This window comes from Carassius auratus, chromosome 3, assembly GCF_003368295.1.
Source record: "Carassius auratus strain Wakin chromosome 3, ASM336829v1, whole genome shotgun sequence".
Classification (NCBI taxonomy): domain Eukaryota; kingdom Metazoa; phylum Chordata; class Actinopteri; order Cypriniformes; family Cyprinidae; genus Carassius; species Carassius auratus.
The window spans coordinates 16457408-16477730 of record NC_039245.1 but is presented as its reverse complement, the minus strand read 5'-3'; the positions used below and the strand labels follow the sequence as shown (position 1 = coordinate 16477730).

At 36.4% G+C, this 20323-nt stretch overlaps 1 protein-coding gene and 1 pseudogene across 1 annotated transcript; one reads left to right on the top strand and one right to left on the bottom strand.

Annotated features, from left to right (window-relative positions):
* Positions 1-1319: 1319 nt before the first annotated feature.
* Positions 1320-7616, bottom strand: LOC113054276 (uncharacterized; annotated as a pseudogene).
* Positions 7617-10048: 2432 nt separating this feature from the next.
* On the top strand, positions 10049-19969 carry LOC113054270 (E3 ubiquitin-protein ligase TRIM39-like). The gene is made up of 6 exons (XM_026219699.1): positions 10049-10387; positions 12436-12531; positions 18696-18926; positions 19005-19027; positions 19098-19219; positions 19425-19969. The coding sequence occupies exons 1-6, from the start codon at positions 10187-10189 to the stop codon at positions 19967-19969; spliced, it is 1218 nt and encodes a 405-aa protein (XP_026075484.1). The 5' UTR covers positions 10049-10186.
* Positions 19970-20323: the final 354 nt, after the last annotated feature.

Sequence of the window (20323 nt, the reverse complement as noted above, 5' to 3'; positions counted from 1 at the left end):
GAGAACTCTACATGCACTCCCCCCACCTACAATTCCTGCCGGCCCGGGACTCGAACTCACAACCTTTCGATTGGGAGTCCAACTCTCTAATTAGGCCACGACTTCCCCTTAAATTAAGTCAACTTGGCTATTTAAATGAAATTAGGGCATTGAAAACATTTAGAGAGAAAATACGGTATATGTAAAGTGTATTAACAGTAAAGTGGTTATAAGAAAATCTTATTGTAGATATACGGAGACAGAGGCGGATCTACGGGGTGGCAAAGGGTGGCAGTTGCCACCCCTGGGGTACAGTTTTGCCACCCCATTTATAAATCAGATAATATTTTTTAAGTATATTTTATGTCCATAGAGCGTACACGTTGAAGGTCAAGGAAACCTGCGCCAAACTCCTTTCAAACAGAAATCGCCGATTTAGAATCCCCCCGAACCCCCCTCAGAGTCACAATGGTTTCACCCATCACCAGCACGGCAGCGAACCCCGCGAAATTTCACCACCAGTCACTGGCAGCAGGGCAGGCTGTACAGTTTATCTGTCTGCAGTACACAGTGTCTCGTAGAAGAGAGGTTGATAAGCAGTTAGCAGTGAATAGAGGTAAGTTTGAAACCAAGTCGAGAAACTCCATAAGTTACGTTATTTACATCCGAAATACTTGTCTCATCGAATTTTTCTATGATCGTCAGGTCAGAAAAGGGTCTTACGTTAGTCTAGCCATTTGTGTGTGTTTAAACCTATGGTTTAAACTAACTGTACTGCTGTCACAAAATTGCCATGCATCCACTTTCCCAGCATCAATGACTATCCAATTTTGAAAAATGGTCGACATGCCAAATTAAACTGAAATATCTAAGCGGTGTCATAAGCTGGTGATGCACAAGCACTGCACGTTTGACTCACACGGACTGTAGTGTAGAGAACAAAACACATTCAATGGAAACCGTCGCATTTTAAATTATGAATAACGTCCATGTCCCCCCTCCTGAAACCTCATGCCACCCCATGAAAAAAATCTCTAGATCCGCCACTGCACGGAGAAGAACACTTTATTATATTGTGCATGGTTTCCCAATAATGTAGAAATAACTGTCCAGTAGAGGACGCCAACTCACCAACAATGTGGAGAAAAACACTCTCCAAGAAGTCCAATTTTTTTCAATGACATATTAAACTTGTCACAAGATTTGAACAAACAGTAGAAGACTACTTATTGATGTTTACATTTTTTTTCCATTGTGCTACGAACATCGTTTACACACACTTACACAGCTTAGCGTCAAAACACATGAAGATACGTTTTATAATATATACATATGTAAAGGAAAATTACTTATTTATTTTCAGGCAGACAGAAAGTATCCACATTGTTATTTTCCACACATTTCCAACATTCCATTCCAGCACTGGTTCTCTTACACCGATAAAGAGGCACTATCGCATTCATCTTTAGAAATGCCTCCTCCAGTTTATTATTTCTGTCCTTCATCCAGATCTCTTCGAAGACAAATGCATTCATTCCATTTTTTCTTGTGTTTATCCAGTTTAAAAGACCATTCAAAATATTGTCTTGCCCACAAATGCATCTGTTCACACAAGGAGAGTTGTAAGAATAGAAAACTACACAGCTATTCTAATCTGCCTGCTCTAGAAGTTTGTCCATGGGTGATTCCCCTAAAGGATAGAGCAGAACATGCTCAGAATGTTCTTTTGTGGTAAGATTTGTCCTGGCAGCAATGACGTTGCGTGAGTCTGTGCAGAGTACACATTTCTGTCCTTTAGTGAGCTCATCTTTCACATGTTTTGCATCTTTATTGCTGAACACATTCTGGATATCAGCATGTACGTCTGTACACTGAGCACGTAGAACAGAGATCGCTATTGCATACTGAGCATCTCTTTGGTTTTGGGTTTTTGGCTGGACACTGTAGAAATAACATTTTTACAATTTAACGTTCACAATCACAATTTAAGAACCGAACAATGCAACTTTCCATCATGCAACAATTTTAACATGCATTTTACTGATTTAATATGTTGATTTTAATTTACTAAATTGTAAAAATACAGTACACTTACTTGTCAGCAAAATACTTGAAGATATTAGCAAGGGCTGCAGGGTTCACATCCCTCTCAATGCTTTGAACACCCAGATAAAGTAGGATGGTGAGCAAACTCGTTGGAACCAGTAATGCCTTCAAATAATAATAATACATGAATAATCTGAGAAAAGATTATACACTGAGAGAAATAGTTTTACATTATTTCTGGTTTTCAGAAGCCCATAACTGGGTTTAACTTTGGCAGACTTATTAAAAACTGCTGCTGTTTTTGCCTTCTTGCAAATGGAAAACTCCCAACATTCCTATAAACTTATTTAAAATACACCTATAAAAATATAGTTTTTAGGAGCTGTATGAATGTAACCAATATGAATGTGTACTAATTAAAAATGAAATATAGCAACTAATTAATCTGCATACAATGTTGCTATTGCGATTTACATGGAATGAGACATTGGTTCACTTTTCGCAGTAATGATGATGATGATGGTTATGGAGGAAATTAACCTTGTTCATTCAAATCGAAGTCATACTCCTAAAATGACATTTGAATGGGGTGGCTTATGTGTTAACCATGTCAGAACAGCACAAACTGTTTGTTTCAGTAGTGTTTAAGATCATATAAAACATTAGAGGGTAACTCAAGAATACAGCAGGTCATTGAGAAAGCATTCCTATGATTCTTGAGTGATGATGCATATCCTGTGAGCATGGGTATATCCTGTGCAAAAGTCCTTTCCACCTAAAACCCTGACATACACGTTCATACTGAACAGGTTCATCTCAAACTTGAAAATATTTATTCACTGATGCAAAAATGAGACAAATTCTGCTGTATAGCCGCTCTAATAAAGTCAATAGTGTCATTGTTCATTCTCAGCGACTGTGTAAAGTTAATCAATTATGAGTCCAATTAATCTAAAAAGCAGCTCTGGAGAAAACAGCGATGTCATCCCTATTGAAAATTTAATATACTAAAATGTATTTGAAAAACAAGTATACTAATTGTTTTTTTTTTTTACATATTTATGTACATTATTACAATTTCTCGCAATTGGTATACTGAACTCGTATACCTGTCTCGTCTGCTAACTCAGACTCGTCTGCTAAATTGCAATTACCAATTGTGTACTTTGATGAATTCCAAATAAAGATATACTGAATTAGATTGTGCTGAAGTGGAATTACTTCAGGTACACTTCAAATATCTTGCATTTAAAGACTGATATTATTCAAAGATTTGAATACTCCAAATAAAGTTTAGTTATAATTTTAAAATCATTCAGTCTTGAGTGATATGTCAGCAAATACATTAAGTATAACGTAATTAAACTTTCTCATGTCAGTAATATGGCAGAACTAACTACACAGGTCAGAGGCAACAGTGGCAACGAACCCAAGCTAGTGTTTGTTATAGCTTTTAGTTAAAGTCTAAAATAGTTTTTGTTCACAGAATGAGCTTTCTTCTTAGTGAGACTAAAGGGCATAAACGCAATCCTCATTTAAACATCCACATTTTCTTATAAATGCAATTCCCCAAAAGGCATGAAAAAACATACTGTACAGACCTTGCATAGTTGTGATCGTCTCACTGACTTCATGTTTTGTCTGTAAAAAGTTTCTCTCTGTTATGAGAAATGGTGCTGAGTTGTGAGTAACAAGAAAAACATCAAATAAGTTTTAAGCAAGGACATTTATAGGAAAACTATAGGCAGTTGCTTAAGGATTCTTCAGTTTAGGAGGAGCCAACAAAATGTCACATTTTCTTTCAGTTTCTTGAAAAGTAAACTGAAACAAAAGGAGATAGGACACCATTGTTGGCTATTCTGGAGCGTAGTTTTCCTGGAAATGATCTTGCTTATACCTTATTTTCATCATTAGTTCTCTAAGGAAATTTTAGTTTGTTCATTTTTTTGGAGTGGTTTTGGTGCATATCTGTTACGTTTGCCCTTTGTGTTGGATTATCTCGCTTTTGTTTTATTTACTAAAGCATTTAGATCAACTGTGCTTCCTCAGACTGGCTTTGACAGAGGGAGACATAAATGGGAACAAAATTCTACTCTGTTACAAGAGTTTGAGGCACTAAATGGCTAATAACCATCCATGAGCAGAATTTAATATTATGTCTGCAAGGTCATTTATTATAAATATTATAGCAGTTTGAGACCGGACACGATTACAACTTTATTAGTCACAAAACATGTTTAATTATTATACTGTGTGTATAATTCTAATTTAATAACCCGATGTGAGCTGGGAAAAAACAGTTGTATAAAAAATAAAAAAAACGACATGTGGAATGATCATCACTGTTTGATCATTGACAAGGATTTTCCAAAAAATTAAATGTCATCATTTCTTTTCAGGCAGACAGAGCACCAGTCATTAAATTACAAAAATAGATGATTTATTGAGCTGTATAATGTAGGAAATAAATGGCATGTGAAACATAGCAACTAATTGATTTGCATACAGCATTACCATTGTGGTTTATATGGATGAAATAAGATATTATGTGAAGATGGTTCCCCTGCCAGAGTAGTTAGTGATGATGTAAGTGATGATGAGGATGATGATGATGATTATGACTACACAGATTTGATCAATACTATAAGGGATAAAATTCTAACCATGCAGCCATCAGCCACCGTATTGCTTCTGATCCTCTGAGGAACAATTTCACACATTCTCTGCTATAGGAGATGAAGAAATGTATAAACTCAAATCATCAAAACCAAAATGTGTGTTAGACCCTATTCAATCTAAACTCCTAAAATAGGTGCTTCCAGAAGTCATAAATCCTCTTCTTTTATTAATTCATCAATATCATTAGTATATGTCCCCTTCAAATATGCAGTTATTAAGCTTCTGGTTAAAAAAAAAAACATAACTTGATCCTAGAGAGTTAGTTAATTACAGAATGATCTCAAATCTTCCTTTTCTGTTAAAAATAAATCAGGATTTAAACCGTATCATAGTACTGAAACTGCTCTCATCAGAGTTACAAATGACCTGCTCGTGGTTGTATCTCTCTATTAGTTCTTCTGGATATAAAGGCTGTGTTTGACACTATCACCAACAACTTTCATTTGATTAGACCACAAAATTATGTTGGCTTTAGTAGAATAACAACTGCAGCACAGAGCACCACAAGGGTCAGTACTAGGACCGTTGCTTTTCACACTTTCACCTAGCGTTGTTCGGGAGGCAGACACTCTCAGCTTAAATCTAGATTAAACACCAATATCTTTAGCCTTGCTTCTTACACACTATCACATTGCTATAATTCATATACGTTAAAGTATTGTTAGGCTGCATTATGTCAACTGGTACCTGGAACATTTCCCATAACACTTGATGTACTCGCTGCTTCCTAAGAACAATGGCATCTACGCTACTATGAGTGTTATTCCGAGATCACCGTAGCCACCTGATCTAGTCCATATCTAGACCAGATAGTGGATCAGCACCCAGAGATGACCTCTACAGCCCTGAATGCCAGCGGAGACCGTGTCAACTAGATGCGCTCTAGATACATATCCCTTTTAATAGTTCATCACCTCGACAGACTCACCAATGGAGTTTTGGTTCCTTGCCACTGTTGCCTTGGGGTTACTTAGTTGGGGACGCTTGACTATTTGCACAGACACTATTGGAAGAGAGCTGAACTGGATGATGACATAACTGAGTCATCAGTGAACTGACTTTACCTGTTTTTTCCCATCGTTGACAAGTTATTTTCCTATTTTACACTGTAAAGATGCTTTGACAATCAGTATTGTATAAAGTGCTATAAAAATAAAGGTGACTTGATGTCTGGATTGTGTAGTATGATCAGTATGTAGTGTCTGAAAGGTTTGGTTTACCTGTTGAGCAGGTTCTTGATCGTGTGAGAGTTGATCTGGACTCTTGACAGAGGAACAGTATCATTCTCTGATCCTGAAACGAACACACATTCACAACGCCCTTCACTGACACGTCTTTCAATTGTTCCGTAATCTTGATCAAATAACTTATCTGAGGAAGTTACCAGTTAAACTCTAACAACAGAAAATCACTGCTGAATCTGATCCTGCTAATAAATTAATTAAAAATCTAGATAAATATGAGATACTAGATGAAAACCAGTGTCCAGACGTAAACTTGCTTGTTCAGCTCCAGTCCTGATCTCAAACAACTGAAGCAGCTGATTAATCAGCTGATCTTCAGGAACACGTGATAATTAAAGGTGTGTTGGAACAGGGTTAGAACAGAACTGAACAGGTTGATTTCCAGAAACAGGACTTGGTACCCAAATATCACGTAAAGGCAGTGACTGTTGCAGTTTGTGACTGACTTTTATTTGGAACGCAGGATTTACTTTACTGGAGTTGTCAATTTGGTTTGGTATTTTTATTTCATCCACTGAAATGATCAATGGACTGCTGTTACTTTATTATTAATGCTTAAATATGCCTTAAATAGGCCTTAATGAATCATTACCACCCATTTAATTCACTCAATAATTTTACTCACCAGAATTGGAAATGTTGTGTTTTAATGAAAATTAAATTTTATCTGATTGTAATATAATAATTTCCTTGAATTAACTTGCTGAATTCAACAATCTGAGGTGTTTATGTATGTAGTGTAATGTTTTAAACAAAACTGAAATCTACAACACTATTTCAGTATTTTAAATCTTGTTTATTGTCACTTTATAGTACTTTATTTTTCTAAAAAAAATCTCAGTGAATAATTCTGAAGAAGATTGTGACAAGCTAATAAAACAAAACAATACATGATAATTTATACAACAGTATAAGAACATCCAAGTATTTATCATGCAATTTAGCATGTAATTAAACACTTTCAAGACCTGTGGACAAAAATATTACAATAGATAATTTGTTTACAAAAAATGTTGCTTTCATTTTTCAATTTATAAATGTGCCAATATATTTAACAATATATATTACTCTGACAAACAACTAGAATGACCCGTTTTTACAAATTCAATAATTCAAGCATGAACAGGGTTTTCACAGGTTTGGAGATTTCCCAGCTTCTAGCTGAACACATATTAGTTCAATCCCAGAGTTTCTCTTGAACTCCTCACACAGGCAGATCAAGTCAGGAGAACTGTTTTCATGGATGACTATAACTTGTCTAGAAATGCAGACATGAGTTGTGTATTTCTCATATTTCTCATTTATACAGATCTCCAGATATTTCAGGACCAAACTGAGGATGGACCTAGTGAGTGGACAGCCTTCTTGTAGCTCTCTGAAATCATCTGAACCTTTTGGGATAATATCCTCTAAAATATTGTTGTCCCCTGTTTCCATAGGAATTAAGCCTTTAAGGAGGATGTTGATAATTTTTGATCTTTTCTCGTTTGGCATCTTTTCTACACTTTTTGTGAGTAGATATGAGGGGATGTTTTTTAAGAAAGTCCATTTGATTTGCTTTGGTTTTTCTGTGAATTTCACACAGTGACATGAATCACCGATGTTTTCTTGGCTCCTTTCCTCTGAGAATGCCTCCAGTAGCACATTGATTCGTTTGGCCAGAACCATGGTGAAAATCAAATAATCCACATTGAAATGTTTTCTGCCACCTGATGTAGAGATACTTGCTCTGAAATCTGGAGGTAATTCATAGGATTTCATCAAACTGTTGAAACATGTTTTTAAGATCTCTGTAAATTGACAACAGAAATTCTTGTATGTTTGTACACTTATACCATCAGGCCCTTTGTGGCCAGAGTCAGTTAAAGACTTGATCACACTCAGTATTTCTGCACCATTAATCTTTCCTGCTCTCTTTTCTGGTTCATGGAATTGTTTTACTTGTGAAGCAACATGTGGTACTTTATTCACTTTGAGACATATCAGTAGAAGCAAATGATCTTGAACAGTCTCTTTCTCTTCTTGGATTTTGACATGTTTTATTCGCTCCAAATTGTCTTCACACAGAAGAAACATGTCTAATCTAGAATAACTGTCATTTTGACGGTATGTGAATGCCTTGACTGTTGGGTGGAAGTATGCCCAAGTATCCATAAGATTTAGAGAGGCAGTGAATCTTTTAAATGGGTCCCACTGTTGTGTATGACGTACTGTGTCTGCTGCTTTAGATGTTCGATCACAGCTAAGATCAAGGACTGTGTTGAAATCACCTCCAACCACAAGCACACCCTCAGCTGCTTCCCTCAAGTATTCCTGCAGTCTGTTTAGCATTTCTTTGTCATCTTTGTGATTGTACACATTAACTAAAGTGAACAGCTCACCATGAAGACGACAGAAGAGTACGAGATACCCCCCACTATAGTCCTCATCATGGCCAAAGTACTGGAAAGGTACAACATCTTTTATAAGGATCGCAACTCCTCTGCTTCTTGAATCATAGACCGTAAAGAAAGATTGCCAGCCTTTAGGCTTTTCTAAAGGCATGTCACTTTCAGGTCCGATACGTGTCTCTTGCAAAAAGAAAATCTCTGCTTTTAGCTCTTTTGAGAAATGGTCAATGTTTGGGTTTCTTTGTCCAGATATATTCCATGAGACAAAGCAAAGAGTTGACTCTTTGGATGATTCCATTACTGCAGCATTTGCGTGTGACTCCTCTGTTGAGCAAGTAAACAGAGCCTGGCCCATATGCATTTTTGGAAAATAGATTTTACAGTATTTTCATTACAATTAAACACAAAATCAACATGTTAAATTGACAGTCATTTTGAAGGAAGAAATAAGAATTTAATTTCTACTGTAACTATAAAATGAAATTCACTTAAAATATTGTGAAACTTACCTTTTCCACAATGACAAATTTCTAGCCTACTCGCTGCTTGCTTTGTTGTCTGTACAGTATGTTTGCATATGGTGTTGGATAACAACCATGTCATCACTGTGGGTGAGGCTTTATTCTAGTGCTTTCCCTTAAGAAACAAAAATATATGTGAATATATTGGCAGATATAATGTGATATAGGAAATATATTTTGATATATGGGTCTCTACTTCTTATATTGCAGAATATTGAATATATATATGAATGAACCATCCTTTTTATTAACAAGGGTTTACATACAGAATTAAATGTCTCAAAAATACATTCCCAATCAGCCTACAAAAGTCTGCAATTTTATACAGATTCAAGCAAATTAATGTCCATATTTTAACATACAGCAGACACTTTTATCCAAAGCGACTTAAATAAGGACAACAGCAATCAAACCAACAAAAGAGCAATGGGCTAGGTGCACAAGATGGCGCCGGTGAGCTTCAGCGACGCGAGTGTGTGCATACTTCTGGTCTTGCGACTCTCGCATTTACTGTAAGGGAAACTTACATACGAAACTTGGCTAGATGTACATAATTAATGATTTTCTAATTTAACAGCGGATAGTGGTATATCAAAAACATGGGGAAACATCCTCCCTACATTTTGTGTACCTCTGTGTGGAACTTCATCAAGATACAGCGCGGAGATTGCTTTATTCTTCTGTTGATTATGCAGATCAGCGTCAGCGTCAGGTTAATCAGTCCACAGGGATTTCTTCTTTCAAACACAAACCACTCAAATATGCAATTCTTTTCATTTTCGAATAGCTGGTTTTGTTCTGACTGTTAGGTCAGATATCATATACTTGTATTCTTACCTAGTATGTCTGCATGGCCTTATGCGATTCCAGTACGGTACAATGCTGCCTTGCGGCAACCTGATAGGCTAGCAGATCTCTACTTCAGGGTAGTGTTTTGTTTTATTTTTGATTATTAATAAAAAGTCCATCACTCTGTTCTTAAGACCTTGTGTATGACCAGTAACTGGTCAAACTTTAAATTGATTTCAATCCTATCCTATAAAAGTCATTTTCACTGTGTGCAGTTGGTGTTACTGTCTGACCTGCTGCACAACATACCTAAACTGATCCACCCTCCTAAAACACTTACCAGGAAGAGACTGTCTCACTTCTCTCCATTCTGAGGCTTTTTATAATATCTGTATGTAATCAGATAGGAATCAGCAATCAATGGAGAATGAAAACAAACACTTTCAAAGAGGATTTTTGAGGACTTTATTTAAGAACAGGCAGAAGATCTTTGTGAGTTTTGTGATTATAAATTTTTGAAAGTTACGTTTAGAAAGAAATGTTTCGATTTCTGAAGCTTGAGCAAACAGTGAAAATGGATTCACGCTCTGTTGAAGAGCCTTCTTGCAGTTTACACAGTGAGAAACTCAATCTCTTCTGTCTGGAGGACAAACAGCCGTTGTGTTTAGTGTGCAGAGATTCACAGAAACATGTCAATCACACATTCAGACCCATCAGTGAAGCCATTTCATCATACAAGGTAAGCTAAATGTGACCCTTGAGCACTAAATCTTAAAGTACCCCTATTATGCCTTTTCGAATGGACATGTAGTGTATCATGTAGCTGTATGTGAACATAAACTATCTGCAAAGTTGTGAAGCCAGCAGTGCACGATAAACAAAACAAAAAAAAAGTAGGCTCACGATGTCTAAACGATATACATCATGAAGTACATCATGTAGTAGCACATTTGCATAAAAGGAAGTGTGACCATAATGGTTAGAGAGTTGGACTTGTAATTGAAAGGCTGCCGGTTCAAGTCTGGCAGGGATTGGCAGTGGGGTAGTGAATGTTCAGTGCTCTCTCCACTTTCTATAAACGGTTTCATCGGGCGCACGCGCCTGGCCCTAAGTTAACTTCCGGTGTGTGTTGTGTATATCGGTCTGGCTGCGGTGCCTTCTACAAACGCAGTTAAAGTCAAGGTGATGAGTAGACTGAAGTTGGGCTCAGGTGGTTGTGCTGCGGGATGTTTCCCATACATTTATTTATTTTTGGAGACTCGCCACAATTTTAAAATTGATCAATTTTCAAAAAGGCTTCGTTGAATAAACATGAGTAACGTTACGTACTGCACGTTTAATAATAATAATTCCTTACATTTATATGTTTAAATATCAAAACGAGGCACGGGTGTTTTTATATCACTATTTCTGAAGGAAGACTTGCATGTTATATGCCTGATAAAGCAGCGTGTGAGCGTAGCTCTGCTTTGTTTAAAGCTGTTACTGAGGAAACGTCTATTTCTCGCGCTTTAAATGCAAGCATCTCCTGCTTGGAAATAATTAATTTGCATTTTCATTAAGTCCACCTGATTTACGCAGCAAACATATTTAGTTTGTTATCAAAAAAATATCTACTCTAGAGGGACTTGGCTGTTGTTATTGATTCTATTTGGAAGTCTACCGGAAGTTAAGTTAGGGCCACAAAAGCGCACATGCGCAGTAACGTTTGTTTATGTTATTGCCTTTGAAACCGTCTATACCATGACTGAGGTGCCCTTTAGCAAGGCACTGAACCCCCAACTGCTACCCTGGCACCACAGCAAAAAACTGCTCCGGGTGTGTGTTCATGGTGTGTGTGCAGGTTGGAAGGGAAAAATGCAGAGGACTAATTCCGAGTATGGGTCACCAAACTTGGCTGAATGTCATGTCGCTTTCACTTTCATAATATCCAACCATGTTTTACATCGCCAACTTGCCTGCCCACAAACACAGTAAAATGCCTGTTATGTTTGATTAACATCATGTTGTTTATCATACACTGTGAGAGTAAATTTGTTTTATCACATCTTGTAATTACCAAACTTGTCAACACTTGACGCTTCCCACTGAGAAACGTCCTGCTCCAGTTATGCTTGTTGATCAGTCACTTCTACGGTTTCATCATCAGACCTCTGCCATTGGTGAGGTACAATCAATACTATCTTTCCTATGTATTGACAAGTCTCCAGGGCTGTCATTCCATCATGGCAATGGGCATTTAGTTCCCGACACGCGCTGTACATGGTAGACCAATCCAAAGCCAATCTCTACAGCTATGGGACAATCACAAAGGACTGCGCAATCTGACCAATCACAGCAGTGAGGACTCAGTGAGGGGTTTAGAGAGACTGATTCTTTGAACTACTTTGCACAAGTCGTTTAAATTATTGATCTTTCTTATATGCCAAAAATCATTAGGATATTAAAAGATGATGCATGAAGATATTTTGTACATTTCCTACTGTAAATATATAAAAACTTATTTTTTTATTAGTAATATGAATGGCTAAGAACTTCATTTGGACAACATTAAAGGTGATTTTCTAAGTATTTGGAATTTATTTATTTTGCACCCTCAGATTCCAGATTTTCAAATATTTGTAACTCTGCCAAATATTGTCCTAGCCTAACAAACGATACATCAGTGAAAAGCTTATTTATTTAACCCTTATGGTTTTGAGATCCAGGGTCACAAATGTCTCTTGATTCATATGTTAACAACAATACGTATTTTATTTTATTTGTATATATATATATAAATTCTAGGAAGAGCTCAAAACAACACTGAAGTCCTTACGAATTAAAATTACACAAGGAGTGAAAATGAGAGAAGAGTTTGAAAAAACAGTTCAACACATCAAGGTAAGGAAACAGAATCAGGACCAAAATTTGTAGGATAATTTATAAGGTATAGGTAACTATACGGATTTGTTATATTTTATGTATTCTAGTTTATTACTGTTAAACCCCTGGTTTAATAAATAGGAAATCAGCACTATGTAAGGTCACTCACCCATTAAGATCAAAAGCCGTCTTTCAATTAAACCAGAAAAAAGGAAAAATCACCAAGCCTGCATTTATTTGATTAAATATACAGTGAAACATCAATATTATGAAATATTATTATGATCTAAAATAAATAAATAAACCTTTTCTTTGCAAATGAAATGTAATGCAAATTAATTCCTGTGATAGTGAAGCTGGATTTTCAGGAGCTATTATTTGTCACTCCAGTGTGTTTAATTTCAGATCAGACAAAATTAAGCCTTTATGGGACATTTATGGGGATTAAATTATTATTATTATTATTAACATTATTATTTTTATTTTCCTAAATAAAAAGCATCAAATAAGAATTGTTTTATTAAAAAAAAGAAAGAAAGAAACATAAGTCTGAATATTATCTGAGAAAAGATCTTGGTTGGTTTACTATACATGTTACACAACAGCATTGTTGATGTTTCAGTTAAAAGCAGGGGATTTTAATATCATGGAAATTCGTACCCCGCACTTTTTCAGTCAAATGTGTCCGCATAGATGTTTTCAAGAGCTGGTGTGAATAAATATAGATTTAAACTCAAAGAGACAGGATAGTCTGTGCATGACCTGATATTTTATTCGGACCCAGAAGCGCTAAACACTCCTGCAGTGTGTGTTTCATTCATCCTCGAAGCCGGTTTAGGCTTCAAAAACTCTCTTCAGGAGTCTACGGGTGACGTCACGGACACTACGTCCATGTTTTTATACAGTCTATGCTGCTGTCACAGCCGTTGCGCTAGGTGGGCGTGGCTTCAGCAACCAGCTCCCGCCCTTTTGCCCATTTTCGATTGTCTGGGAGAGTCGCACGGTGACGCACTGCCAAGATGGCGACGGCTCGCTCTGCACACTTTAGGCTTCAAAAAACTCTCTTCAGGAGTCTAGAGGTGACGTCACGGACACTACGTCCATGTTTTTATACAGTCTTATATGGTTTTGACAGGAGAACTGAAACTTTTGGAAACACGAAGACATTAATATCAATTGCGACAATATATGGTTTTTCAAGTCATCTCCAGCAGGTGATAAATACAGTATATCAACAAAATAGTGCTAATTGACATAGATTTATTACAGTATAGAAACTATTCTGCCTTATTATGTGATAAATAAGTGTTTGTAGTATATTTAAAAAGAATCATTATTATTTTTTTATTGTCAAGCAGATATAGATTTCTAAGCAAATTAAAAGCTAGAAATTAGAGAATAATTAAAGTTGCCTATAGTATCCACCACCAGTCAAGTCTGTTCTGTTCACCAAGCCTGCATTTATTTGATCCAAAGTACAGCAAAACATTAAACTCTGTATGTAGATTCTCTGTATGTTTTTCTCATACAGGTGAAACATTGTTGAAAACATGCAGCCTGTTTCTACTGTGGAGTCGCCGGCTTTCAGTCAGCTCCTTAGCATGATAACATAGATTTCATTTTTAAACAGCATTTATATATATATACATATATATATATATATATATATATATATATATATATATATATGTATGTGTGTGTGTGTGTGTGTGTGTGTATGTTTCTCTAAATTGTTTCTGAATAATTCAGATTGCTTTCATTTATTTATTTAAAAATGTTTTGTGTTATGTAGTCCATTGTTGATAGTTTTCATACTTAAGCTGTGAAAGGAACATTTTTAAGGGCTCAACACAACAGCTTTTATGATGCAGAAGCCACTTTAGTTTTTGATTCTGAATATATTATTCAGGTGTTTTGTTATTTATTTCAGAAATCCTTGTGATATAATATTCAGTTTGTGCTGGTCTGACTTAATCAAAATAGTGTTTAAAAATTACTTTCTGTTTTACTTTGTTTTTGTGTAGTAAATAAAAAAAAGAAAAGTTCAAAACGGGTTCGCGAAACATTTGAGTCAGTTTGGGAGTTCGGAGCATGAATCATTTGAGTCAGTTTGGTAGTTCGGAGCGTGAATCATTTGAGTCATTTTGGCAGTTCGGAGCGTGAATCATTTGAGTCAGTTCGGGAGCTCGGAGCGTGAATCATTTGAGTCAGTTCGGGAGCTCGGAGCGTGAATCATTTTAATTAGTTCGGGAGCTCGGAGCGGGATCGCGAATCATCTTTTATCAGTCTTTATTTTTTATTTTATTGATTTTTTTTTTTTTTTACGTTTTGTTTGAACAGTAGCCAGGTGGGAAGACGAGAAAAAAATTAACTAACTTACAATGTCACTTGCAATCGCTACTTGCACTCTCTGCTACCTGCGACACTTGCAACACTTGCAATCGACACAAATCGTGCATGTTGCCAATGGAGACAAGAAGCTGTGGTGGTGAATAAACGCAACACGCAAAGTTTCGCGTTAAGCATTTTTCCATATAGAATAAACTGTCTACAACTCGTTTATATCACTGTCTTTGTCCATTAAGCTACATTGTGTGTTTTATTTAGAATGATTTTCTATAGGAGGAAAACATTTAATGTACAATTTAACGCACTGCGTTCTGTACTCGTCTGCTTGCCTGTACGGAGCTGATCATTTTAAAATCACTTAATGCATTTCATAATGCACGTTCATATTTGCTGGTCTGTATATACTTTGAGTCAACAACAAGACATATAGGCTATGCCTACTGAATTGTCTTTATCATCTTAGTCTGTTATTAGGCCACATTAAGCGTTGTGTTCATAGCCATCTGCTTGCCTTGTTGTACATTAAATAATAACTATATATCGAATTTGGTCTTTTAATTGAACTTAACATATCCTAATACATTATGCCATATTAAGTGTTTGTTTTTTTCTATAGGAGGAAAACACTTAACGAAAGACTTTCTTTATAGTAGTAGGCCTACTAATTTAGTTTTAATCGTTTAATCACCACCACAGCGTCTTCTCTCCATTGGCAACATGCACGATTTGTGTTGATTGCAAGATTGGAGAGTGCAAGTAGCGATTGCAAGTGACATTGTAATTTAGTCTTGTCTTAACCACCTGGCTACTGATGTAAAATGTTGAGAGATTCAAACAAAAACTTATAAATAAATAGAACAAATAAATAAATAAATAAAGACTGCAAGTGACGTCGCTAGCGGAAGCACAAGTGTCTGAGAGTGCAAGTCTGAGAATGCAAGTCTGAGAGAGCAAGTGCAAGTCTGCAGCCAGACCCTTCTCGTCAGTTCTGGAGTTCGGAGCGGGTTCGCGAATCATTTGAATCAGTTCGGGAGTTCTTAGCGTGTTCGTGAATCATTTGAGTCAGTTCGGGAGTTCAAAGCGGGATCGCGAATCATTTGAGTCAGTTTGGCAGTTCGGAGCGTGAATCATTTGAGTCAGTTCGGGAGCTCGGAGCGTGAATCATTTGAATCAGTTCGGGAGTTCAAAGCGGGATCGCGAATCATTTGAGTCAGTTCGGGAGTTCAAAGCGGGATCGCGAATCATTTGAGTCAGTTTGTCCAGTGTTGGGCAGTAACGCGTTATTTTGACGCGTTTTGACAGTAACTAATACTGTAACGCATTATTTTTTAAATAAATTAACTCCGTTACCGTTACCATATGGTGCAATGTCCCTTACTTTTTTAAAAAATTAATTAATTTTGACTGAAGTGCCTAACCTGTTTGCAGAGGTATTGTATGTGTATGTTTATGTATGTTTCTCTAAATTGATTCTGAATAATTCAGATTGCTTTCATTTATTTATTTCAAAATGTTTTGTGTTATCTAGTCCATTGTTGATAGTTTTCATACTTAAGCTGTGAAAGGAACATTTTTAAGGGCTCAACACAACAGCTTTTATGATGCAGAAGCCACTTTAGTTTTTCTGAATATATTATTCAGGTGTTTTGTTAGGCCTATTTATTTCAGAAATCATTGTGATATACAATATTCAGTTTGTGCTGGTCTGACTTAATCAAAATAGTGTTTAAAAATTACTTTCTGTTTTACTTTGTGTTGAGTTAATAAGAAAAAAAATCCTGCAAATGCAGTGATGAAGGTCATGTTCTCATGATTTATTTTATGAATTAAAATGTTTCAAAACATTATATAATGTTTCAAAACATATATATATATATCTGAATGGTATAGTGTATAATGTTGCAAAAGCTTTTTATTTCACATAAATGCTGATCTGTTCATCCTTCTATTCATCAAAGAATGCTGAAAAAATGTACTAATCTGTTTTACATATTGATAATCAGCAAATCAACATATTAAGAATGATTTCTGATTAATGTGACACTGAAGACTGGAGGAATGATGCTGAAAATTCACCCTTGATTACAGGAATACATTACATTTAAAATATATTTAAATAGAAAACAGTTATTTTAAATAGTATAAATATTTCACAATATTACTGCTTTTACTGTACTTCGGATTAAATAAATGCAGGCTTGGTGAGCAGAAGAGACTTCTTCCAAAACATTAAAAATCTTAGTGTTAAAAAACTGTATAGTAGGCTATATAGATTACAGAAATGTTATGTATATATATTTATATATATATGTCTGTGTGTGTGTGTAATTTCTGTCCCCCTCACTTCTGAAAAGATGGCTATGCCCCTGGTTAAGAGTGATGTTAAATGGGTCAGAAACCTTTTCAGCATGATGTGCCATTTTTAAAGGGGTCATATGGTGCAATTTAAATTTTTCCTTTCTATTTGGAGTGTTACAAGCTCTTGATGCATGAAGAAGATCTGTAAAGTTGCAAAGACTAAAGTCTCAAATCCAAAGAGATGTTCTTTATAAAACTTAAGACTCTGCCAAGCCCTCTAAAAAGACTCTTTCAAACACGCCCCCACATCTATATGTCACTATGTGGAAATATTTAAATAATGGGACCCAAATGTTCACTTAAAGAAAGAAGGCGAGGTTTCAGCAACACCGTTAGTGTTGAAATAGTCATATCAGGGAGATGCTGTGTGTATCCAGTCGAAAGCAAAAGCACTTTATTTGGCCTTCCGAATGTAGATGCATTTAGGAATCTTTAAGATTACTTACAACAGAACAGCATAGCATTTTATGGACAGTCATTTCATGAACCTAGGAGAGGAGGTCATTCAGACTTTGATATGACAATTGACGCTTTTGAATCAGCTACTGGAAGTATGTTGTGTTATTAGTTGAAGTATTTCCTATTGACTCAAGAGGCAGTTGTTGCATCCAGTGGGAACATAAATACTGATTATAATGACTTATACTGTCTTTTTACATTTTGCGTTACATACTGCGCCGCATAAACATAAAACCATGTCTGCATTTGTGATTTAAGTACTTACAAACAACAAGTGCTCTACACTGCTCAAAACTCGCATTGGAATCATCAATGGCAAATCCTTTTCATATGTAAACCTGCTTACATACCTTGAGAAGCACCAGACTGTCCTCGCAAACAATGAGGAATGGCCGGGGGCTTGAGTGAGGAAAGACCCATGGCCTGAGTGAGCGACATCCAGTGGCTATAATGTGGAACAACCGGCAGATTTAACAAAGGAGTGGGATTGCGGCAACCACATGTGACTAACAGAGGAACGACTCCTGTCTTTGCATGAACATTTGGGTGGCGTTTTGCAAATCTTCAACATAGTGACGTAGACATGTGGGGGGGGGGGGGGGGGGTGTTTAAACAAGCCGTTTTAAGGGGGCTTGAACAAGTCTTAACTTTTATAAAGAATATCTCTTTGGATTGGAGACTTTATTCTTTGCAAAAGCTTGTAACACTCTAAAGAGAAAGGAAAACTTGAAATCTCATCATATGACCCCTTTAATTCTCACTATATAACAGTATTTATAGCTCTTAACAGGCTGTGTGACTGTGAGAAGTTATTTCCTCAAAATGTACTTCAGTATGTATTTTTTTTCTATTGCTTGCTTGTCTGTGATTGTCCCTCTGCGTGCCACTGTTGGCACACATGTCGTAGTTTGCCAACCCCTGTTTTAAAAGAACATTTGTTTTTGTTTTGAGTTTATCATGAATGATGTGTTGTGTTGATGTGTGTTTGAGATAAAATGAATGGGGTTTGATTTCAGTCTCAAGCTGATCAAACAGAGCGTCAGATTAAACAGCAGTTTGAGACGCTTCATCAGTTTCTCAGAGATGAAGAAGAAGCTACAATCACTGCACTGAGAGAGGAAGAGGAGCAGAAGAAACAGATGATGAAGGACAAGCTGGATGAAATCAACACACAAATCTCAGCTCTTTCACACACAATCAAAGACATGGAGGAGATGATGAAAGACAGTGACCTCTGCTTTCTGAAGGTCTGATTTCAGATCATTGATTGATTGATTGATTGATTGATTGAGTTGTTGATGATCAATTGTCTGTTTGTTCTGCAGAAGTTTCCAGTCTCGATGGAAAGGTGAGTGATCTTTTCTCTCTCTGCTTCTGATCCAAAGTCACTTCAGTTCTGATCCTGAATGTTCTTCCAGAGTCCAGATCTCATCACAGCCGGATCCACAGACTCCTTCTGGAGCTCTGATTCATGTGCCACGATACTTGGGAAACCTGCCCTTCAGAGTCTGGAAGAAGATGAAAGACATCATCCAGAACAGTGAGTCTGCAGAAGATCTGAGCTCTTACACACACACGCACACACACACACATTGAAATTGATTAATGGGGGAAGATTTACAGATTTTAAAATCTATGTTTTTGATCAACAGGACAAGTGTTATAATTCATAATGTGTGTTAGGTTCACTCATAATCATTAAATGAACATCAGAATAAAAGCAGCTGTTGATTGTGTCTCATCAGCTCCTGTGATCCTGGATCCAAATACTGCGAATCCACGTCTCCTCCTGTCTGATGATCTGACCGGTATAAAAGACATCTTATTAAAAAGTCAACCTCTTTCTGATAATCCAGAGAGATTTGACTATTATTCCTGTGTTCTGGGTTCCGAAGGGTTTAACTCAGGGACATACTACTGGGATGTGGAGGTTAAAGAGAGTCCATGCTGGAGTATTGGAGTAACTACAGCATCAAACCAGAGGAAGGGACGGGATTTCTTTAATACTGATGTCTGGAGTGTGTGCTATGGATTGTGTGAGCCATCTGGTTTCTCTGTTGAACAGGATCTTGAGCGTGTGAGAGTGTATCTGGACTATGACAGAGGAACAGTGTCATTCTCTGATCCTGTAACTAACACACATCTACACACATTCACAACCACCTTCACTGACACCATCTTTCCATTCTTCTGTAGCATTTTCCATCTGAGGATCTTACCATATAGTTATGGTACTGTAATTGTTCGTAAACGTTGCACTTATAGCTCTGAATCAGTGCGAGTGCAGTGAAATAAAAGCTGCTAAACTCAAAAACCCTTCCCTGGACAGCTTTACTTACTGAGTTTATCTGATCTGGTTCTTATTAGTCCTGTCACATACCATTTATTTGGTGTCAATCAATCATAATACACTGATTAAACAAAGAAATTAAAAGGTTGTAGGACTTGAAAATGATTCTCTTTCATGACTGTTGGATCTCCTCATATAAACTATTCATTAATACAGGTTTAAGTATTATTAATGTTTAGGAATTTGCAAAAATGTACTATGTGCCTGTAGGAGTTCAATTTGATCCTGTTTATGGATAACTTCATAATCTGTTATGAGAGTTATTTTTAGCTAATTTCTTCAGTAGCCTTTCAA

Excerpts from the sequence above, each read along its gene's own strand:
- LOC113054270 (XM_026219699.1), top strand. The coding sequence starts at position 10,187 with ATGTTTCGATTTCTGAAGCTTGAGCAAACAGTGAAAATGGATTCACGC. Across the intron at positions 10,388-12,435 it reads AAGCCATTTCATCATACAAG|GAAGAGCTCAAAACAACACT; the intron begins GTAAGCTAAATG and ends TATAAATTCTAG. Across the intron at positions 19,220-19,424 it reads GAAAGACATCATCCAGAACA|CTCCTGTGATCCTGGATCCA; the intron begins GTGAGTCTGCAG and ends GTGTCTCATCAG.